Here is a 23,891-nt window from a genome sequence, read left to right as displayed (position 1 = left end):
CAGAGAGGAAGGAGAAACGTAAGGAGCCCCGCCACGCGGCCCCAGGCTGGGCTGGTCCAGGCTGCGGAGCTTGGTGCGCAGAGCTGCACTCCACATGGCTTTTCCATGGCTCCATCCCGCACGCAACACAGTTTTCGCCCAGGGCATGCACAGAGGTCTCCTGGTGCTTGCCTTTCCCCGGGCAAGAACACAGGAAGTGGTTAGTCATGAGATTAGTTGTGTCAAAATTTGAGGGCGCTGTGTGGATCTTTGCACCCCGGCGATGGATATGCTAAAGACGGCCCTGATAAGAAAAGCTCTCAGATACAATACAGTTAAAATATGGGTTAAGCAAAAGTGTGGATGAGCACTTAGTCTTTAAGGAGGTTACCCAGTACTCTTTGTCGTTTTTGCTACTATGGATTAACACAACTACTTCTCTGGAAATAGTTTCCAGAGCTGCTTTATGTGCATGCTATCATTGGATCTCATTTTGCTGATGAGCTTAATTTTAATGAATTGTGTTAATGGCTTCTATATTTAGCAGTCAAGTGCAAGATATTTGAGACCCTTTGACTTTGTGAAAAATTGCTCCCCGACTTCTTTAGCAATAAGCTCCTTTTTATTGTGATATTGCAAGTGTTCTGAATGTTGTAAGACCTGTTGGTGCATTTTGATGATTGCACTGAAAACATGTTATGGGAAAGGGAGGCAACCAGCTGATGTTGGGGCCTCTTTGGAAATGTTATGCTTATAGTAAGTTATAAATAGAATTCTTAGGGAAAATAACTTTTCACAATATATGTAACTGATAAAAAGTAGGTGGCTCATTCTTATCCTTAACACAATCCTCACTGTTACAATCCTCACTGTTAAGGGGGCAGCCTCCAACTGACTAATTTTTATTTTAAACTGGCACTTCTTTCCTCACTCTTCTACAATCTTAACTACTCACACCATCCAGCATTACAGATGCATGCTTTGAAAAACACAGGATGCTTTACAGAGCCAGTATGGTGTAGTGGTTAAGAGTGGTAGACTTGTAATCTGGTGAACTGGGTTCGCTTCCCCGCTCCTCCACATGCAGCTGCTGGGTGACCTTGGGCTAGTCACACTTCTCTGAAGTCTCTCAGCCCCTCTCACCTCACAGAGTGTTTGTTGTGGGGGAGGAAGGGAAAGGAGAATGTTAGCCGCTTTGAGACTCCTTCGGGTAGTGATAAAGCGGGATATCAAATCCAAACTCTTCTTCTTCTTCTTCTAAAATGAGGAAAACAATGGCTTTGCATCAAGACCTGGAAGTCTGGATTCTGTGTGTGGGGTTTTTTGTTTTTTGTTTTGCTTCACTGTGAAAGGAGACAAGCAAAACCAATTAATATCATTCCCTTGTTGACAGGGTAGATTTGATTTAAATAAAATTGATTTAAATCATGATTTAAATTGCCACATCACCCCCATGCTGTACTGGAGGGTTTCCTGAACACCCAGAGCAATTTTTGAGGGTGACAGGACTGTAGTGGGGTGGGGCAATGCAAAAATAGTCTCCACTTCTGTTTCTGTGAATGTCAGGGTCCCAGCTATACTGTACTCAAAAGTAGAAGATGGGGGACTAAAGAGGTGGATAAAACTCTGCTTTCAGGGTAAGTTTAACCATGTGACCAGTGGAGTATTTTTACCCAGAAACTGAGATAAGATTTTAAATACTAACAATGCTTGAGCATTAATAATTTTATTGTTCACTTATTCTAAACTCCAGGAATGTTTGCCATTTCAGTATAGGCATTAAAAAATAACAACAGAATATAATGTACCACAAAAACATACTTTTAAGATTAGTCAGCTTTTTGTGTCAATTATTCTGTGAAAAGCATTTAGTTTTACATTAAAATTTCTGAAAGTATTTTTCATTACTTTGGAGCTGCGACTTCTAAAATAAAGAATATTTAGATAAGTGAAATTTTAATTTCATCATCAATAAATATATCATTGCAGTCTTGTTAAATTAGACTCCAGAAAAAGCTCTCTTAATAAGCAGTGTGCCGAGTTAATTCAGATTGCCACCATATTTCTTTATAAGGCCCTAGTGTTGTCCTAGGGATCTTAGGTTTCATTTTGGAGAGAATTGATTTACAATGTTCAGCTCAACTTGGTATAAAATAGTAATGGTTGAAGTCTGGAAAGACCTCTTCCCTAATACCTTGGAGAACTTCTGTCAATGACAGTGGACAATTCAGGGGTCAAAAACCCTTCAGTTAAGAGAAGAGCTAATGTACTTGCACTTACTCATCTTGTATTGCTCAAGGGCAATACAAACCAAGTACTGAGCATGACCAGCAAGATGTGACCTTTCTATTTAAAACAATTAGGACTTTGAAAACCTAACCATTTAATGCAAATCCAATGGATTTTCACAAAAATAGGGAAAGACAAACTACACAAATTTTGGATGCATTTGAAGGGGAAAGAAAACAAGCAGACAGTATGTTTTTATGGTAAGGAACAGTAGTTAATCATTAGACTTGATTATTTTCACCATGTCTGTGTTAAATTAGGCCCTCTTACTGTACTTGTCATATATATACTATAATAATTTTTGGAAACATTGTGCCAATTGTTTTCATCTTATTAACATTTAGACCATTCAGGGTTTTTAATAGGGGAATACAGTTTGGCTTGCATGAGCTAGGTTGACAGCTTCATATGTTTTATAATTTTTAATAGGCTGCAAAGTGGTTTTTAAAACTCAGTAACAGAACTATTACATTGTTCAATCCCAATTCTGAATTACAACCACAGCCGCCTTTTTTAATTATGAGAAGAGATTGTACCAAGATAATGCAAAATTGCAAAACGTATAGGAATGCAGAAAGAGCAGTCGGCAACATTGACTGCTTTTCCAAGAACATATATCTTGATTTGAATCCAGAATAGGGTGAGGCATTTTACTAAAAAAAATCTGTCTTGAAAACAGGGGATTTTAGTCAAGATTGTTCAGCAAAAAAGGTTTTCTTTCAGTTTTTCTGATGTTACAACTGCTGTGATTTCATGCCTTCTTTATACACAAACCATCTGTATGGTCGATGCAGCCATTCTCTTTAGTGGACTATGCAGATAAAATGTGTGCAATACTTCAACACAGCATTGTGTTAATATCAATATTCTCACAGTATAGTTTTAAAATATTGTTTGTACCTATGAGAGTGTAGTGTGATTGGGAGAAAAATTGTCTTCTGCACTCTCTTTTCAATTAACTATATCTTGCTGTGGTTTCAAATGTATTTTATGTATATATTACGAAGCAGCTAAATAACTTGTATCATATATAAATATCCAGCGCAGGAACAAACAGGCTGTGCCCCAGGTGTGGGCTGCTTAAATGGGCAAGGGGCGGATCCGAGGGAAGCCCACTGTATGCTCCATTTGCTCCGCCCCCTGGCACAGCCCACCTCCCAGCCTGCATCCCCATTCGCCAAAGCTGGGTGCAGGCTAAGATCCAGCTCCTGATAGGCAGCGGGGGCTTATGCCCCCTCCACCTATCAGGAGGGCACTGCTGTTTGAATTCCACCGTCGGGGCCCCAGTGAAGTTTCTTCTGTCCAGCAATTCTGCTGCACCAAGAGAGGTGAGCAGACTTGCTGTGGTTTCAAATGTATTTTATGTATAGATTGTGAAGCAGCTAAATAGCTTGTATCAGTATACAAACATTCTACTGAAACAAGGCAGTAGGAAATGTGGCTACTTGCGCCTCCCTGTCCATCAACCCTACTTTTAATTGTACACCTGGAATGCTAATGAGAACTAATTTATGTGAAATATTTGTTTACATATTTTAAAAGTGCTTGCAATACCTGCTGTGATAATTAAGGACTTAAGGTATCTATTGAAGTCTTCCTCTCTAATTCTTTGTAATAAGTTTCTATCTTTTGGGGAGGTGCTTTTTAGAAAAATACCTGTTTCCTTAACCATTATTTTTCAGAGGTGTCTCAATCTGTGACTCATGTTCTTAAGTGGATGTTAACTGCATCTGTGTACTGAATGGAACATATCAGTCAGCTTGGGCAGTGTTTTCTTTATGAGATTCTCTTGGCAGGAAATCAAAAAGGCAGCTCAGCGGTGGGAGGATCAGGGTTAATAGATGTATTGCATTAATGCACACATGACTGCAACTTTCAAATCCTTCTCTGCTTGCTGTTCTGAAAAAAGCAAATCTGAACTAACATCACAATGGTAAGGCAACTAATACTTTTAATGTCTATATTGTTTCTTGACTTGATATTATCTTTTTTGGAGTTTAGCCATAAAGCCTATCCTGTGTGACATTTGGGGCGGGGGGAATTGTAATTGGTTCTGTTTTATAAAATTACAACAGAAGTAGAATGAAGAATTTGCTTTGGGAACATGTTTTGCTGTTGTGTGTATAGAAGCTGAGATCAGGCATGTCTTCCCAACCTTGCTTACTGTACTGTGTTCTGTAGCGTTTTCTAATCACTTGAATAAACATGAAGAATTTCATTTCACTTTCATTCATAACTTCCTCTTTACATTGTCTGGATGGCTCAACAAATAAACTTGGGCTTCATCTTGGAAGTAAGCCACATAGAGCAAAATTTGTCTTTCTTCTGATAGAGGAAGGGTTAGTCATTTAGAATATATTTTTTATTGATGAAACAATGTGCCTAAATTTTCTGATAAATTCTCTGAGAACTGTAGCTTTGAACTGTGGCAAAATATAGGAATATGGTAGTTTTATGGTGGTTAAGCTATGATTTCTGAAGAAAATAACAAATAGTACTGGGATTCTCATCTAATTTCATTCTGCAGCTCAGTGTTGTCCCTCCTGATTCCTTGCTAAAGCCAGTCTTAACACCAAGGTACATGTTTAAAGCAAAATCAAAACACAGCCATATTGTTAAAGAAGCATAAGAAATAAGATTTTACTTTCTTAGCTAAGATTTTGTGGGAAAGTGTTTTATAAGAAAAATCTGAGAGATGTCTAGGTGAGTCTGCAAACAAAAACTAGATCAGTGTAGCTGTTTAAAAAGTTTGAATACTGTGGTGCATTATGGAACATAGTTGGGTGGTTTTTTTTAACAAAAACCAATCATTTTTGTTTTTGCGATTTTTCTCTTGTCATTCTGTCATTCATCGTGCTCTATTAAGTTATTTCACTTCATCTCTCTTTCTTTCTCTCTCTCTCTCTCTCTCTCTCTCTCTCTCTCTGTTGGCTATGTTATGGAAGAAAAATCAAACTTATTTATGCTTCTCTTCATTAGAATATACTTGTGTTGACATGTTTACAATGCAAATACAAGCAAAAATATGACCTTGACCCAATCCAACATATTTGTTGTAGTGCAGACAAAAGGATCCCCCAAAAGCAAAACAGAGCCTGTTGAGGATCCTATTTTATCTCTTTTGCCTCACCAACACATACACACACCAGGGAAGAGAGAATTCTGTTGACCTCAAATATTGATCCCCTCTATCCTCCCTTTCTGACCAAGAAACATATAGAAGCATACTCAAATAATCTGCTGAGCGCTCAGGTTCTTCAGGTACTCTGGTTGCCTTGTTTATGTTCTGTCTTCAGTGTATCCTTGAAAACAAGTACAAAAATGTACTAGTTCACACACAAAAATTAGCTTGCCTCCCATTTATATCCTAAAAGAAAACACAATAACCCACTTATGTAATTATTTGCTGCCTTACTCTTAGGAGGCTATTATTATTCATCACAAGTAACTAGGTAAGTAGCAATTTTCAAGCCTGAGCATATAGCTGATAATGAATTATTGCACACAGTGAAGAAGACTGTGACACTCCCTACGTCAAAAAAAGTGATAATGACTGGTAAGCTTCTTTGCAACAGATGATTCCATAAAGCAGTTTCTAGAACTGTGGGCAACAGTTGTGCTCTGGAAACCAAGTTAATGCCTTTTCTGCATTTTTAATACAGTTCCTCATTATTCTTAATCTCTGTATAACTGGGATGAGCGGACCTTAGACTTGTTAGAGCTATTTCATTTTTCATTAGAACCCTAAGATCTGCCAGTCAAGGTATGCAGAGGCAGCTTGAGCACTGAACCTGCTTTGGAAGTGAACTCAATGCATTTCAGAAACACATACTGTCATTTCACCTGTATTTAGCTAAGGAAGATCCTGTTTTTCTGGTTTAGAGGAGAAGCTGAGTGTTCACAGTACTGATTGGCTGGTCCTTGTGTCATCAATGAAGCAACTGCATCTGTGTGTGCAGCACTGATTGTCCAGCACTTGTGTCAGTCACAAAGCCATTCACTTCTCTATTGGAGCAGTTGTAAAGGACTTGTGCACATCAAAGTTTAAAGGAGATTTATCTCTCTTGCTTTTTGGTGAGGTGGCTTTTCCTCAACTAGATTTGATTTTGCCAATCAGCAGATACAGTAATATGATAAGGGAAGAAAATCCAACATAAAGTTGCACGTTACTGAACCATATGGGTCTTTTCTTTCTTTTTTCCACGCATGGTGAGGTTTAACTGGGTGCCATCTATTGCCACACCCCCTACTTTAATTTTGTTTCCATCAGCCCAAAGGAAAGAATGTTGCCTGCCCACCAGTTGTTGTTGAAGGCAGGTTTGTGGTAATTCTGGATTTTATTTTTAAACCATTCTTTTTGCAGAGAAAGGCTATTGCATAAAATAGCTGTATTAAAAAATTGCCCTGCTTGCAGCAATATACACACATTTTTGACTGCTTTTTGAGCAAATCTGAAATATTGGAAACATTCTGCTTAGCTCTGTACTGGCACCTTTAAAAAACAAACAAAAAAACCAATGTATACCCATACTCGTGCCCACAAGGGACCCCTGGTTTCCAGAACTTATGGTGGGTGAGGAAGCACTAATTGAGGGGAGAAAAACACATTGTATTGCACAAACAATGAGGGAGATTGTAGAAAAACCCAACTGAAGTGGAGCCCAAGAAAATTATAAGAGGTGAGAACAGAGAAAGAACTGTGCGTGGAGGGAGGCCTCTTTCCCCATCCTTTGGACACCCTAGGAAACTTTACAAACCTGCTGCATCTGGAACTGGGTATGGAGAGTGAAGCTGAATGGGACTCAGCTCTGGGCAGCCTGAGGAAGTAGCATCCACCCTGGACCTGCCCATAAAAAGCAAGTCTAGAATGAGAGACTAGGGTGATGCCCACTGTTTCCTGGAACTCTTCTCATTCTGAGAATTTTGTGTGTGAGCTGAGAATTTGTTTGGACCCCAGATGAGAACCTGGGAGTTGAGAGGGAGCAGTGTCAGAAGGAAAACAAATTGATATTATTATATATGTATTAGTAACTTTGCATTAACGTAATGTTTTTATATATAACTGTGCATTTTTGTAATATATCGTTTATGTTGTGTGTTGTTGCTTCTTTTTTTGCACACTGTTAGAGATATTTAAAATATATTAAGTAGTATAGAAATTAAATAATCAGTCAATCAAGCTCTGTCTACTAGCCTGTAAACATCAAAATAGATTTTGGAGGCATAAAATAGAAAGTGCTCATGTGTGGTTGAAGCGGCACAAACGTGCACAAGGAAACAATGCATATTTGCGTCAAAATACTGAAAGAAAAATGGCGGCTTTAAGCAACAGCAGAGATTTGAATAAAGCAGGAATGAAGTAAGACTGAAGGAAAAATTGGTGATTTTAAACAATGGCAGAGGTTTGAGTAGAGTGAGCAGGGGAGAAACTGAGTGGGGTGGAACTGGCAGTTTAAAACAAGGTTTGAATAGAGTGAGAAGGGATTTGGGAATAGCTCTGTTGTGTTAGCTTCTGTGTTGTACCCATTTCTACCATTTCTCCTGATTAAAACTGGTTTCTTTGTCTTACAAAAACAACAACTCTGTCACTCCATCCTTGCTTTACTCAAATCTCTGTCATTGTTTAAAACCACTTTTTTTTAAACCTCAGTGCCACTCCACTTTACTCAAACATCTGCTATTGTTGTGAGTACAAGCTCTTACTGTATCATTTGAATGATACACCAACACTATCAACATAGGGCTCATGTGCAAAGGGGATTGCAGAATAGGAGAGGCACTGTGGCATGGAATTGTGGGGTGGTCTGAGTGCAAGAGAGTTGAAAGAAGAGGAAGGAGGAGGTAGGAAAAAGGAGTGACAATCATAATTAGGGTGCAAATGGAGTTGCAAAAAATAATAGGAGGCATGGGAATGAGGTTGAAGATTAAAGCAGGGGCATGAAAGGGTTTAAAGTATAGGCTTAGATGGTGGCTGCATAATTGGACAGTAGGTGAAAAGGGTGTTTAGAAGTTGCAGAGTGTGGGAGGAGAAAGATGCAGGTTACCATGGGGGTTGTGCAAGTGGGGTTGCAGTAGAGGAGGAGGAGCCATAGACATGGGGTGCAGGTGAAAATGGACGTAAAGAGGAGCTGAAGGATAGAAGAGAGAAATTGCTTCAGAAATGGGGTTTGGAAGGGGCAAAGTGAGCTTTAGTCGTTGCATGGGTTGGGAAAGGGAAGCTTTAGGGCAGCCCTTCTCAACCTTTGGTCCCCAGATGTTGTTGGACTATAGCTCCCATCATCCCTGAGCACTGGTCCCACTAGCTAGGGATGATGGGAGTTGTAGCCCAACAACATCTGGGGGTACAAGGTTTAGAAAGGCTGCTCTCTAGTAAGTTAATGTGGGCAGAATCACAGTGAGATTGATGAGCACAGTAAGCAAGGTGGAGCCCCTAGTTTAGAAATATTTACTTTCTGATACTGTGTAAAAGTTAGGCTTATCAGAAGGCAAATAACCATGTTGCCCTGTGGTTCTGAATGAATCACTCATCTGGATATTTTCCAAATTTGGAACAATGATTCATAAAGATAACCCTTAGCCCCTGCTATGATTTGGATCAGAATCCTTACTTCACCATTTACCTTCTGAGAAAAGCTCCCATAGTGAATAGCAGGCATGGGCAATTACAACTGTGACTCTGGTAGAGGCCTCCTCATGCCACCCCAAGGTTCTGGTCTGACTCCCCACTTCCTTATTTTTTTAAAGGCTATGCAAGGACAAACTGCATGGCAAAAGTCATTTGAGTAATTCCTTTGTCTATATCAGGAATGCTAAAATGATTTGATTACATGCAATGCAAAAGCATCACGAAATCCACCCCCACTCTCATCAGAGCCTGACTGGAAAGAGAAAAATAAAGATCAGATCAGCACATCTTGCAGATGTACAACAGGTAATCTTTTCTGCAGAAGAGGACTCTGGACTTACAGAAAGCTTTATTTCTCATACCCATACTAGAAGTGTGTGATGCACATAGTGTATGTATAAAACATTAATACACAAAGGTCAGGATTGATATTAGCCAGAGGCATCTGCTCTTCCCCTGCCCTGAATAGATCTACTCAGAGTAGATCTATTGAAATGAATGGACCTAACTTAGTCATGTACTTTTCAGTGGATCTATTCTGATTAAAACTTAGTAGAATACCACCCATAGTCTTTTAGGACTGTTGCTTTCACTGTGCAGACTAAAACAGAAACACATAAAGTTTTGTTGCTTAATGTTTTAACAGCTGTTTTTTATACATTATTATGTTAGAAACAAAGCTGAGGAATGTGAAAGTGACATAACACAATCTGTCTAAAAAGCTAAGCATTTTTAACTTCAGTCACCGACTTAAATCAGTGTTTAAATTTGATTGGGTTGTGTCGTTTTTAAAGAGTCTGTTTTCATGACATTAATCTGCCCTGCCCTGCAGCTGACAGACTCTCCAAGCTATATTTCATCACATATCAGGAACAATGGCAAATATTCAGTGACATATTTTGCTGTGGCCTTAAGGCTTTTAACTGGCTCTGGTTGACACAAGTTCACTTGTCATTCATAAGTGAAGGCGATTAGCACTGTCAAGAGATGAGCTGGGGGCAGAATTCATTGATGGGTATCCATAGTTAATAAACGATGTTTGTTCCCCAATTGGTACTGAGTAAAAGCTTCAGAAGGATCTCCTCCTTAATTTTCAAAACAAATTTATAGTCTTTAAAGCTGCAGAAATAAGGACATGGAACTTGCCTAATGAAATCTGAGAAATGGAAGGAGTTCCTTGCCTCTCCTTATAACAGTAGAATTATAAACAAACTAATTACTCTGCCTCTACACAGGTCACAGAATTTAGCTCCTCCTTGCAAAAGACTTAGATTTCTGTTTAAGCTTAAAGTCCATAGCAGATAGCAAGTTACAGGAAAGAGAAGAGAAGAAGCAGAGTCAAGTGAACTATGACTGGAAGTTTGTCTTGCACTGTTGGTCAGTAATGATGTGCTTAGGAAATCCCACTGGGTAATAAGAGTAGTGAACCTGTGGCCCTTGATACTAGAACTTCCATCATTCCTGGCTGCTAGCCATGCTGGCTGGTGTTGATGGGAGACTGAGTCCAACATTATCTGGATGGCCACAGCTTTCATTTACTGAAGGGACAGTCCAAGGGGAACATAATCTAGAGCAGAGCTTTCCAAACTCTGTCATGACATGTTAAGTGTGTCAGCTGCAGTTTGTAGGTGTGTCATGCGAATGCTCCTCCTGGGGCTGGAAAGGGGTTAGTTTAACTTCCAGTATGCTAGTAAAACTGAATTACTGGGTCATGAAATGATATATGTCTAAAAAGCGTGTCACCAATGTTAAAAGTTTGGAAAGCTCTGATCTAGAGTCTAAACCCATGCAGTGTAATATGAAAACAGACTTAAAGGGCACCGTTAACCAGCATCTGTAACGGTACAATCCGCCCTACAACTACTTGCAAAGGCAAGGTTGGGTTTTGGCTTCCTTTTCTCTGAGCTGATTGTGTGGAGGTTGTCTAATTATTTTCACCAGTCAGAGGCAGGCTGTTTAATCTAGACTTTTGAAAAAAAGTGCCCTTGGTAGAGCTTCCCACTTATTTTGATTTAGTGGGAGTGGCTCCACCTTTCTGAATTTATACATCTTAGTCTACTGAATAGCAATGACCATTGACTGTCATTGTGATCAATTAAGCCAGCAGAAATTGTATTTTGTAGCAAAAGCAATTCAGCAGATATAAGAACACTGCCTTCCTGTGCTGTTGAGTTTGTTTTGCAGTGCTCATTTTGCATTTTAGAGAAATGAAGCTAAAAGCTTTCTGGTGTATACATTTCATGAATATGTACAAAGAATTTATTTGCTAGTGCCTCTTCTGTCTCCCCCTGTGTATAAGTGAAACAATAAAGTAAGTAATTTTGGGGACGGAGTGAGGGTAATGGAAGTGGAAAAAACAAAATAAAAGAAAAAAAATTCCTTCCAGTAGCACCTTAAAGACCAACTAAGTTAGTTCTAGGTATGAGCTTTCGTGTGCATGCACACTTCTTCAGATACACTGAAACAGAAGTCACCAGACCCTTCTATATATCTGTATCTGAAGAAGTGTGCATGCACACGAAAGCTCATACCTAGAACTAACTTAGTTGGTCTTTAAGGTGCTACTGGAAGGAATTTTTTTTCTTTTATTTTGTTTTGACTATGGCAGACCAACACTGCTACCTACCTGTAACTGGAAGTGGAAAAGTTTGTTCAATCAGAACACTGCATTCATACCAGACTTTTTTGAAATTGGTGCTTTATAAATAAGGCAACTTCAGACATGGCATGTTGGCAGCGATTTTTTGTTTGTTTGTTTTAAATCCAACAAGAGCTCTTGGCTTTTCACATCAAAGTTTGTCGGTTTTGCTTGAGGCAGCTTTTTGTCCTGAATAGATGGAAATAGGCTGGGCAGAAAAGCACTTCATATTGCTCAGACTTGTGCAGGGCAATCAGCAGCGTGGAAATATCTTTGCATTTCATGGGCATTTGCTGTGTTTGTTGGCACCCTTCCCTTTTCACCTCTAGAAAATTCTGCCTGTCTCCTTGGCACCTCTGAGCAATCAGCCTTCTCCGCCTTTACGCTTTCCTCTGCCTTTACTTAGGCTGGAGAGGCCCTCATGAAATGATGGCGCGCCCTTCCTCCTGCTGCCAGTGGTTAATTTTTAAAAGGAGACATGCACTCTCTTATTACACGAGATGCGCTGGAAACAGGTTTTTCGGGGCTGAGTGACCAGGGGATCAAATGTCTTCCACTACACTTCAGGTTGATTTCTGAGGGCGTGTGGGGTTCTCTTTATCTCCCAAAAGATGCTGGGGCTCAGACGTGCCTGGAAGCCGCGTCCTTTGAGACTTGCGCTCTGATACACGTCCCATATTCCTCTACCCGCCGTAGGCCTGACCTGGATGGAGGAGGCACGAGGGAAACCTCTCTCTTTGACGCCCTTCCTTCCCCGGGCGCCGAGGTCCCACGTGGCTGCTCCTTCCGTGCGCCGTCTTCAACGTCGCGCTCTCCTCGGCGCGGACCCCATGGGCGGTGACCGGAACTCCGCCGTCCTACCTGAGGCGCCCGTGCCAGGGAGAGAGCAGCTGCTGTTGGCGCTGTAGGCGGAGGCGGGCACCGCTCGCTCGGGCGGCCGGGCGTGGCAGGCAGGCAGGCAGGCTCTGGCATTCAGACAGTTGGCGCCTCCGCAGGAGCCGGCTTTTGGCGCTCTCCTCTCGAGAGCTCCCCGCGCCGACTAAACGGGAAGCTCCTCTCAGGTGGCCGGCGAGCTCCGGACTGAGGCTGCCGAAGGAGGAGCGCGAGCGAGCGGTCATTAGCTAGTGAGTACAAAGCAAACCCAGCGCGGTTTCTCAATGGGCCGGAGAAGGGCGGGAAATGGACGTCGTTGGCGCGCGGGAGAAGTTGCCGCGAAATCCCTGCGGGCCAGAGAGGAGCCTTATCTCCCCAGTCTTGCCGAAGGGTCGGGGGGGGGGGGACGGCAAACGCTTCCTGCCTCTCATTGGGCGGCGAGGATGCCCTAGTCGTAGACCTGAAGGGAGCAAGAGCTAGCTGGTTGGAAACCGCGCACCTGGGGCCGAAGTCCGCTTTCGCTCAATCACGGCAGCCCTTGAAGCCGGCCGTTGTTTGGCAGGGGCCTCAATTGCGAGCCCAGGGCCCCGCCGCCCTCGTGGCATCCAGATGCTTTTTTTAGGTGAGCGCGCGGAAAGAACTGGAGATGGATCCTCGTCCTCTCTAGGCAGTTGGTCGCATGGCGTCTTGCTGGGCTGTAGAGTTTTAACGCTTCCGTCCTTTCGCAACATGATCATTGGATTGTTGCCAAATATCACAGGATTATCGATGTACGCTGAAAGAATGGGGGAAATACCTTTGTTTAAAAGAAAACTAAACGTATCTCCTAACAACGCTTATAGTTCAGGCTAAATGCATTGCAATCTAGAATTTGTTTTATTTTTGTCTTGAATACTAAAAATAAGCTTGTTTTTATCCATGCCACAGATTTTAAGGTGACACAAACTGTGGCTGATAAAAGGAAGATTTATACAACTTTTAACCTTCATACAAATTTTAGCAAAACTACTGTAGAAGTTTACTGCTAAAGGTGCCCTCTGATTTACCTTTAATGCAGTATCAAAGACACATTCCTGCTTAAGGCAGGTGCATACATAAAATGTAAGCAATTCCTGTAAGTATTTATATGCTTCATTCATTTGACTAAAGATATGAGGAAGTTTGCGAATGTTTGCATTATAAGTCTTAACGTCATAATTATGCTAATGTGAATCGTTATATTTAACTAAAAAATGATTATGTTACATGTAAAGATACCCTTTTCATAGAAAATTCTATGGTTCAGTGAACAATTCAATTTCAGGCTTTTTAAAAAAATTCTTTCAACATATAAATGTTTAGTAATGAATTATATGTCTTGAAAGAAACATTTAGTCTAACTTTATTCCTTTTCTTGTTCTTCTTTTTCAGTCCAAAACATCCTCTGCAGAGTCTTATAAGGAAGAAAACAAAAAGAAGCCAGTTTTGGGAAAGTTTGGAAATTTTTTTACTACAGGGAGAAGAAAAAATCCCAAAAACACATTAGAAGCTTCTTTAAGGCCAAGTGTTAAAAGTGCAAGCTCGGATTCCCCTCACAAGGGTATTGCTCCACTGGCATCGATAGATATTGAAGACTTTAAAGATCTGTCTAAAAGTGAGGAATCTCTTATTGACCAGGTTTGTAGTCAGGACCAGGAAAGGATACGAAATACTGTTAAAGGCACAGAAGAATATCTCAACAAAAGGGATCTGACACGATTGTTTAATGATATTGTTTCAGAATGGAACACTAAAGGAATTAATTCTGACAGTGAATTGTCATCTGATTGCCGCAGCAGTACTGAGACAATAAAAAATACATTATTTGATAGCAATCTTACACTTCAGACACTGGAAGCAGAGAATGATCTAGTCACTGACACAAAAAATACTACAACTCCAGATTTCTTTAGAAGTTTAACTAATATATCCAGTGAGGACCTAGAACATAACATATTAAACCACAAGGAATTAGTGGATGTTCATTCATGTTCAGAATCAGAAAATGCACCATCAGAGGAGCCATCTATTTTGGAGTCCAGTGAACGTGCCCACACTTCTAGAGTGTTGACATTGGATATTTTTCTTCGTAGAGCTGAACAACCATATTCCAATGAACCAGTGACTGTTGTATTAGACGACTGTAGTAACACAATGGATAAAAAATCTGCAGTAAGGAGATCTGGAAAGAGAAGAAAATCTCAGTCCTCCAGTGACATCCCAAATGGGGACAGAAATGTAACTGAGAATACTGCAAAAGAAGAACCTGTTTTTGATGGTATTGCTTCAGATTTGGTTTCAGAAAAAATAACCACCCCTGAAAGAAAAGCTAAGACTTCTCAACAGATGAATTCTCCCACAACTAACCATGACACAAGGACTGGAAGTAATCACAAGGGACTAACTAAGACAGAGTTAGAGAAAAACAAGCAGCAGACCCCTACTTCATCCCCATACAGGAGGAAATCCTTAAAAAAGAATCAACCTGACACAAGTCCTCTTTCACCCACAGGCTTGAAGAGTCATGGGAAAGATTCATCCACCAAACGACAGATTGAAGGTGCAACAGATAGTAATCCAATATCAAAATGTACTTCAGCAGAGAAGCTGTCTTCTGGTGAAAGCACTGTAGAGACTCCTAAAATTTCTTCTATAGGCATCACAGACAATAGCACCGTGTCACATTCTGAAAGAAGAACAGAGTCTAAGGTACCAGATATTGTCAACAATTCTGATGGCAGTGCTTTGCTGTGCACTGACAAGCAAAGAAATGGCGAGTTGGGAACTACAAATGGAAAGCAAACTACCTCTGGTTTGGATGGTGCAAAAGAGAGAAATCCATGCTTTGATGTTTCCAGAACTGTCACAACAAAAGTTAGTCTGTAAGTAGTTTCATATTTTAAATTACATTGCTTGTTGCAATAAGATGTTCATTAAATCCCTTGATAAACATGTATTATAATTGCTAAATCTGTATCCTAATTGCATGGATTCCATGTCAGTATAATATTTTGACTACCTCACAGGAACTCCAATATGTTATACCACTGCAAAAGTCCACTTAGTATTTATGTGACTGAAGTTGGTGTAGAATATTTTCTTCTTGTTAGCTTCTATTATGAAGCTGTGTATTGCAACCCTTTGTCTCACTCATTGTTAAACTTTTCCTTACTTGGGAAAAATTAGAAGTCTTGCTATGGAATATAATTTTTTTAAAAAATTAAATAGCATTCATTGTCTATGTGTCCTCAATAATATTTTCTTTGGAGAAGACTTCCATTGTGCTTATTGTAATAAGTATCTGGCTAAGGGCCAAATAAATGTTACCTAGGGTTCCAGCGCCTGCCAACCTAGCAGTTCGAAAGCACCTCCGGGTGCAAGTAGATAAATAGGGACCGCTTACCAGCGGGAAGGTAAACGGCGTTTCCGTGTGCGGCTCTGGCTCTGGCTCTGGCCAGAGCAGCGATGTCACGCTGGCCACGTGACCCGGAAGTGTCTCCGGACAGCGCTGGCCCCTGGCCTCTTAAGTGAGATGGGCGCACAACCCCAGAGTCTGTCAAGACTGGCCCGTACGGGCAGGGGTACCTTTACCTTTACCTTTAGGGTTCCATATAAATTTCTCCCAGTGGTTGTTTTTTGTTTCATTAAAAAATGAAAATGACCTCTAGACTAGAGGCTACCGTCAGAAGTAGAGGAAGACCAAGTGAGGAAGAGCCACATGACTGCTGCTATTTGCCTTCTCATAATTACCTCCCTCAAGCTGCCTTTTCTTCCATCCAATGCACTGGGGGGGAAGGTCCAAGCGAAAGCAGCTTGAGGATGATTGCCAGAGGAAATAAACAGCTGTTGGGGTGGGGAGTGGATCCTCCCCCAGCCCTTCAGTCTTTTGAGTCTATGGGTGTTCCTGTGGATGATGATGACTAAGAGAGGAACTGCAATGTTGGGGGAAGGTTACAGAGTACTTAACTGTAGCATGCGGTTTGGACCTTATACTGAGTAACGCTACTGGCCTTTGTAACCATCTTGTCTGGCAGAGGTTTTCTAGTTTTGGACTGTCCTCGTACTGCTATTGAAGGTCTTTTAGCTAGGGTTGGACTGAGTTTCGCTGTTATGTTGAGCATTGCTATAGAGTTCCTAAGCTATAGTTGATAAATCAGTGCCTTTTCAAGAACAGGAACAAATTTGTCTCTAGCTCAGTGGCTGTGATTTTTTTCTTGGTTTACAGTGGTGCCCCGCAAGACGAACGCCTCGCAAGACGGAAAACCTGCTAGACGAAAGGGTTTTCCGTTTTGGAGGCGCTTCGCAAAACGAATTTCCCTATGGGCTTGCTTCGCAAGACGAAAATGTCTTGCGAGTTCCTGCGGGTTCCCCCCCCCTTTCCCCCCTTTTCCTAAGCCCTAAGCCGCTTATCAGCTGATCCGCTAAAAGCCGCTAAACCGCTAATAGCGCTAATCCGCTAAGCTGTCAATGGGCTTGCTTCGCAAGACGAAAAAACCGCTATACGAAGAGCCTCACGGAACGGATTAATTTCGTCTTGCGAGGCACCACTGTACTTGCTTGAGTCATTTAGAAGGATCTGTGCTGTGGAATCATAGGCCCAGACAGCATTTGAAATCAACTGGTCGGCAGTCGCTTTTTACGAGTAAAAGAGGTTTGGTTTTTACTTTTGCTAGAATGAAACTGCAGCCACGTCTCTTACAGGCTGCTTTTCTGCTTGATTGCTATTTTGGTTTTTAAAAACTTGTCTTTTGCACACATCATTTATTCCATTTTCAGCTAAATCGCCCATCTTGTCTTCATTTGCTTTGTAATCGTGTAAAAAAAAAATGTCCCTAGACATACTGTTGTGGCAACTGAAAACTAGATTTAAGGCGCCATTTGGATTCCAGCTTTTATATCTCAAACACTGGGCCCAGTTCATAGACGTGCAGGGCATACCCATGTGTTAAGGTGTTTATGGCAAGTGGCTCCCTCTGCAGTTATGGCAGGTTTAACTATTCCAAAAAGAAACACAAAGTATGGGGGGGGGGCAATTCATTGCCTCTTAGAGCTGTGTCCAACTGTATTTCAAGAGGCCACCCTGCAGCACTTTTAGGAACAGGAATTGGATCTTAGTTTTATATATGTTGCTCTTACCTCTTCTTTGTGCCATAATCACTAAAATAAGTGACTTAGGGGCTTGATGTGTAGTGCTGTGGGGCAAAATATTATTTTTAAAGAAGACTGAAATATGTGGCCTTCAGCACTTATTTAAAGGCGTGAGTGCACTTTTACAGCTGTGTCAAGAAATGTGAGACTTGCCACACCTTGAATTATCTTAATGAGAAAACCTGGTAACATAATTGCGTGTATTATAACACAGCATTGCACCCTCATCATTAAACAATCATTTGAAACAAAATTTTGGAATCAAAAGTTATATTTCATTTAGATCCCATCTACTAAAGACACTGAGGAGTAGAATATATTGTGCAATTTGATCCTGGGGTGGGGATAGTTGAATATCCTTTGTACCTTTCTTCACCTGTGCACTGATAAAGCTTATATTGGACATTGAATCAGATTTTTTAAATAGTTTTTGAATGAACTTGTCACTCATTAATTTATGTGATTTGGACTGATTTATATAATCTTTGGGTCTGATTGTCTAAATACCGGATGGGGGAACGGGGACTCTTCAATTTTCAATTTTTTAAGGGTGCTGAATAGTTAAACAAGAACTTGAGCTTTTCTCCCACCATAGGGTAATAACAGTTTCTCAATCACTTGATATGATGCCTGTAAGGAACTGAGTCATTAACCACTCCTGATTCCTGAGGCTTTTAAAATACCTGTTGAACTCTCTAACATCTTGCAGCACAATCCTATAAAAATATGCTCAGAAATAAATCCCACCGAATTCAGTGAGACTTACTTTGAATTTTTAGCTTTGATTTTACATGCATCTTATTTGTAAATGCAACAGAAAAGATACAGCTTTAAGGTAATAAAGCAGTGAAAGTCTTAGTTGAGACCTAAGCTGCCAAACATTTATAATTATGGGTGGGAATAAAACTATGTTCTCAAGAAGATGACACATTCACCATGTTACTCATTTAAGTAGTTTTTTTGTGTAAGTTGTAATATAACAGCATGTTATACAGAAACTTAGAAAGCAGAGCATCTGTGTCTATTCAGAAATGAAAATTCAGTTGCTCTGCCTTTACATTGTATACTGTTATTAATCGATTTTCATATATTATCTGACTATGATAGGTTGGTTCACAGTGATGCTTTGTGAGCCACTGCTTGTCTGTTTACACAGAATTAAGTTCACTGACAATATCATAAAATGTGGGGTGGATTACACTAGTGTTAAGTAGAGCTGCTTGAACAATTGTTCATTAATGGCATCATAGAGTGAAGTATTGAACAGAGAGCCACAGAGATACCCTAGGCCAATTCCTTTTCTTGTTTTTATAAATGACTTGGATCGGAGTGTGAAGGGGATGCTTATCTGATCTGCAGATGATGCAAAATTGGGAGGAATATCTAACACCGTATAATATATCAAAATCATAGAATTGTAGAGTTGGATAGTTTTTAAATAGCTGGGACATTAGCTAAAACCAACTAAAGTAAATTCAACAGAAAAGTCTTGTGTGTAGGTATAAAATAAAAAATAAAAGGATGAGAGAGGCAGACATAACAGTTTTCAAATGTCTAAAGGACTGTCATGCAGAAGATAGAACAGACTTATTATCTCTTTCTCCGGAGGGCAACAGAGTTGGAAATTTCAGTGGAGGAGAAACATCCTACCAAAAAGAGCTGTAAGTTTTGTTTGACAGTGAAACATACATCTCAGAAGGTGGTGTTCTTTCCTTTGCTGAAGCTATTTAAACAGAAGCGTAATGGCTGTTTATTAGGGAGATGAAGTTGCATTATGCACTGCAGATTCTGCACTGAGCAGCAATATTGGACATGATGACCTCCAAGGTCCCGTCCCTGCCAACTCTGTAATTGATTTTATGTGTGTTTAGGGCTAAACCTTAATTTAATATATTGAGCTTCAATCCTAAATACAATTTATCCAAACTAAGATTCATAATACAGTGGTTCTTTCTTCTGGGTAAATATGCAATAGGATTGTTCTGTAAAGCCAAAATTGTATGCATGCTTACCTAGACTTAAGCCTTGAACACAGTGGGACAAACATCTAAGTAAATATGCACAGAAATACAGATTTCCTTGGGTGGAAATACTTGCAGTTGTACATATACATTAAAATCAAAACCACTAATATCTGAGGAAGCATTGGGCTGCAAGACTATAGCCTTTCTTTGAATAAATTCAATTGAAATAAACAGAATATACTTGCAGATAAATATGCTTAGCAGTAGGGTGTTAGTGTCATTTTCCATGATATTCAAATTAATAATTCACTAGCACCTTCCCTTGATTTACATTGCTTTTCCTGTCCTGACACACCTGTTAGCATAGTTTCCAGTGGAGACTATGACTTATAACTGTAGGCGTTGTATTATGGGAACTATAAATCATTTATAAGTAGATGTTGTTTTCATTTTGTTTCATTTTAATAGAATGGATCATAGCTTCAACATCTGTCAAGGGTATGGGTCAGTCTTTTAGGAAGATATAGATCTTTTTCTTAACCATTTGAGTTTGCATTCTCATCAAGTCTTCAAAAGAGAAACAGAAACATACACTACAATTATCCAACTAGACTATAACTCAAATATTTACTTCAGCTTTTACATTTTTTTTAATGAAAGTATGATGGCCCTCTTCAGGCAGTCTTCTTCAGTGTTAAGTTTACAAGTACAGTGGTACCTCAGGTTAAGTACTTAATTTGTTCCGGAGGTCCATACTTAACCTGAAACTGTTCTTAACCTGAAGCACCACTTTAGCTAATGGGGCCTCCTGTCGCCGCCGCGCCGCCGGAGTCCGATTTCTGTTCTTATCATGAAGCAAAGTTCTTAACCTGAAGCACTATTTCTGGGTTAGCGGAGTGTGTAACCTGAAGTGTATGTAACCTGAAGCGTATGTAACCCGAGGTACCACTGTACATGGGGAGTCATGGGGACACTAGCCCCTTGCATTCCACCCAGAAGCATGTAGACAGCTGAACTTAATTTTTCAGAATCAGTGCTGTATGCAGTAGCAGTTGGTTTGTTGGCATGGGTGGTGTGGCATTGCTCGGACTTCCCAACACCAAACATTGTTACTGGTTACTATTGTTGTGACGTGGGGTTTGTGATTTCAGCTCTCTTGACATAATATGCTGGAGACAGTTCTCTAGTAACACTTCTTTATTACAGCAACAAGACTGAGACCTGAGGAGGGGAGAGCTACATTTATAGGGACAGGGAACTAGCTAGAAGGGATACATTTTGGAGGGAACAAAAACAGGCAATCACAGTCCTGCCTTTTGGAGGCAACCAATAAGACAGAGGATCCAAATACAGCAGCTTAAATGAACCAATAGTAGCTGTACCCTCTGGAACCAAAAGGCAGCCACTCTACCCTAATGCAATCACAGACAACAACAATACAGATATAAAATCCTTTGACTCAATACACAACAACTATGACAGGAGAGGAGCTTGAAACAGTACAGATGCAGCAGCAGAGCCAACCCAACACTCCCACTGCTGCCTCCACACTAGGCTCCCCTCCCCCTTACACCTGTCCTTCTTGGTAACTGGCAGCAATGTTCAATGTTGGAAAGCCAGGTAAGCAGGATTGCTCTGCTGACTGCTACCGAGTACATGATTCCAGCTAATTCTGTCCATTAACAGTCAAATTTTCAGCACAATATTCAGCACAGACTGTAGCCTCTTCAAGGGAAGATCCACATAGAGCACATTTATCCAGTCAGGAAGTTACCAAAGCATGCATCACTGTGGTCAGGCCATCTTCGTCCAGGAATGGCCATCATTGATGAACCAGCTGGAACTGAGCAAAAGTACTCCACACAACTGAAACCATCTGGGCCTCAAATTACAATGCCGAATCAAAGAGCTCCCCCAAATTATGCAAGTTTCTTTAGGGAGAGTAAAACCCATCTGGAACAGGCTAGGTTAGAAATATTCACCATTCCATTACTGTTTTTATATTGTAAACCGCCCTGTGATCTTTGGTTGAAGGACAGGATAGATATTGAATAAATAATAATAATACTGCCTCCCCTCCATTCCTGCCTTCAAGCAATAGTCCGGCATCTTAGATCCTCCCATTCTATTGGCTCAGTCTTCATGAGCACATATGAACATTTTTCTTGCTAAACAGGTAAAGTCAGTGTCTGCATGTGTCTACAGGACTGTGAACTGTTGATGCTAAAAAGATGGCATAATACATCACAGCAGCAATCAACTTTTAATTACATATGAAAGTATGTTAATGGAGTGCATCCATGGTGTATGTTTGAGTAAATAGGAAGTGTGAATAGTGTTTGTGTGTGTGAGAGAGAATTGCAAGTGATTTGCAGTCTATAATTTCTGAAAGAAATAAAGTGAGCTCTTGTGAGAGTAAATAATGCTTATAAATCTTTCTGATATGTTGTTGTTGTTGTTGCTGTTTGTTGAATTTATATACCACCCTATGCCTAGGGGGTCTCAGGATGGTTCACATAATAAAATAGATTGTAAGAAACACTTTAAGTTAACTTGCAACTTGACAAAGGTAAAAGGAAATAATTGTCTTTTATGCATATTATTGTATTTTAGGTTACTTTTACTCTGGTTTTTAATGGTTATGTCACTCTGAATTTGTATTTTTTGGAAAAAGTGACTAAATGTCATAGTAATAATGATAATTAATAGCAGTAAGTCCCCTTATATTGAATGTGGCTTACTCCCTAGCAGGTGTATTTAGAATTGCAGCCTTATTTTAAAGAGGCATGGATATAGGACTGTTCTAGAAATAAAATACATCTTTAAAGTATTGTTAACAAGGACTGTAAAGTAATTGTTGTATTATTTTGTTTTTATAGTCCAGCTAAACCAAAGAATGTAGAATTAAACCTTAAGGCGTCCAGAACTCTAGAAGATGTGCAAACTGAGCAAGATTCTATGGACAAAGCTGTTAAAATTAACTTCAGTATTGCCAATAAAATATCCATGTTTGAAAGCAAACAAACTAATCAGAACCAAACTGCTGAGATCTCTTCTTTAAAAAAAGGTTCTGTATCAAATACATTTGTTGGCAGAGCAAAGCTGAAATTTGGGAAACAGCACCCTGAAAGTGAGCAGACCAAAAGAATAACAAATAAGCCAAACAATCGACAGAAAGCATTGCAAAATGGTGCAAAGGTGAAGGATGTATCTTCAGATATAAAGATCAAGTCTGAAGAAGGGACTCAATCAAATATTATAACTAATGAAGAAATTGGAAATGCTGCTGAATCTCAGTTTAGTCAGAATGGAAAAGTAGATGATAACCATGCGAGTGTTTTTATTTCTAAAAAAGTTGATACAGAATTAGCCAACGATAATTGTTTGCCTAAAACGCCATCTATACTACAAACTGAAGAAATTGAAACAATCCAAAATGATAACAGGAAAACAAATGTCAGATCCATATCTCCTGAAAGTGGAGAGGAACTTTTCTTGAAAACAAACATGCATTCTCTAAGTAAAGAAGACCAGTGTCTCCTGCAGCCTGACCCAGTGCCCCCCAAAGTAGAACACAACATGACTTCTCAGACTGAAAATGAAGACACAAAGATGACAAATACGTTTTTGGAAAACAAACAGATATTCGAGCAGAATTTCAGTGGACAACCTGATTCAAACAGTGATTGTAATGTCCCTAAAGCTGGCAATGAGGATACCATTTGTGATTCCCCAGACATGACGAAGTTTACTGAAACTATTAAAAATCTAGACAGCTCTATTTGTGTACCTCAAAAAAAGAAAAAAACCAAAGTTCCAAAATCTCCAGCACCTCCCTTTGCTATGCCTCCAATTCATGAGGACAATTTAGAGAAAATATTTGACCCCAATATATTTACAGTTGGTTTAGGAATCAAAAGAGACAAACCACGAGATTTAGCCCCATCCCTGCAGCTGAAATTGCATAGTCTAGAAACAGAAGCTAGAGTCAGACCCAAACGTGCCTCAGCTGAGAACAGCCTTCTTCTCCAATCTCTGAAATTATCCAATAGACCAGACCTTGCACTTACCCAGGAAGTAAGTGGGAAAGAAAGCAAGGATGGTACCGATGGCGACATTAAGAGATCTCGACTTGAAAAGAGTGCCATATTCTCAAGCCTTCTATTACCTTCAACTAAAGAAAATGTGTTTACTCCATCTGTAACATCTATAAACACCATCACAACAACCTTTGCATCTCAGAAGAGTGCTAATTGCCCAGGAATCCCTCCTCTAATATTTGATGTGGCTCAGAAATCTGAGGTAATAGGACAAACATCATATAACTACATATAAACTCATATGCGATGTATGTTGT

At 40.1% G+C, this 23,891-nt stretch overlaps 2 protein-coding genes and 1 long non-coding RNA gene across 7 annotated transcripts in view; 1 reads left to right on the top strand and 2 right to left on the bottom strand.

The window, feature by feature from the left end:
• CRYBG1 (crystallin beta-gamma domain containing 1) overlaps positions 1-23,891 on the top strand; it is a 91,388-nt gene that overhangs the window by 36,989 nt on the left and 30,508 nt on the right. For 3 of the 4 annotated variants that reach the window (XR_013837596.1, XR_013837597.1, XM_079971596.1), the window contains exons 3-4: positions 13,815-15,304; positions 22,414-23,836. Coding sequence is in view for 2 of the 4 variants with exons in the window: in XM_079971596.1 (XP_079827722.1) it covers positions 13,815-15,304; positions 22,414-23,836 (2,913 nt within the window). In the remaining 2 variants the exon portion in view is untranslated. Of the gene's footprint in view, positions 1-4,182; positions 4,202-13,814; positions 15,305-22,413; positions 23,837-23,891 lie in introns of those variants that run through there. The other variant, XM_079971597.1, reaches the window with a different exon arrangement.
• Positions 1,298-12,654, bottom strand: LOC307213686. Its single transcript, XR_013837638.1, has 3 exons — positions 12,235-12,654; positions 5,497-5,570; positions 1,298-1,322 (listed from the first exon to the last, which is right to left on the bottom strand). It is a non-coding gene; the product is annotated as an uncharacterized lncRNA (long non-coding RNA).
• Positions 13,144-23,891, bottom strand: part of RTN4IP1 (reticulon 4 interacting protein 1) — a 106,850-nt gene continuing 96,102 nt past the window's right edge. Inside the window, exon 10 of one of the 2 annotated variants that reach the window (XM_079971709.1) lies at positions 13,144-13,179. In XM_079971709.1, the coding sequence (XP_079827835.1) occupies positions 13,159-13,179 (21 nt within the window). In that variant the 3' untranslated portion in view covers positions 13,144-13,158. The remainder of the gene's footprint in view (positions 13,180-23,891) is intronic. The other variant, XM_079971707.1, reaches the window with a different exon arrangement.

The sequence above is a fragment of the Podarcis cretensis genome (assembly GCF_951804945.1).
Source record: "Podarcis cretensis genome assembly, chromosome: 3".
Taxonomy (NCBI): domain Eukaryota; kingdom Metazoa; phylum Chordata; class Lepidosauria; order Squamata; family Lacertidae; genus Podarcis; species Podarcis cretensis.
This window is presented reverse-complemented; position numbering and strand designations above follow the sequence as displayed.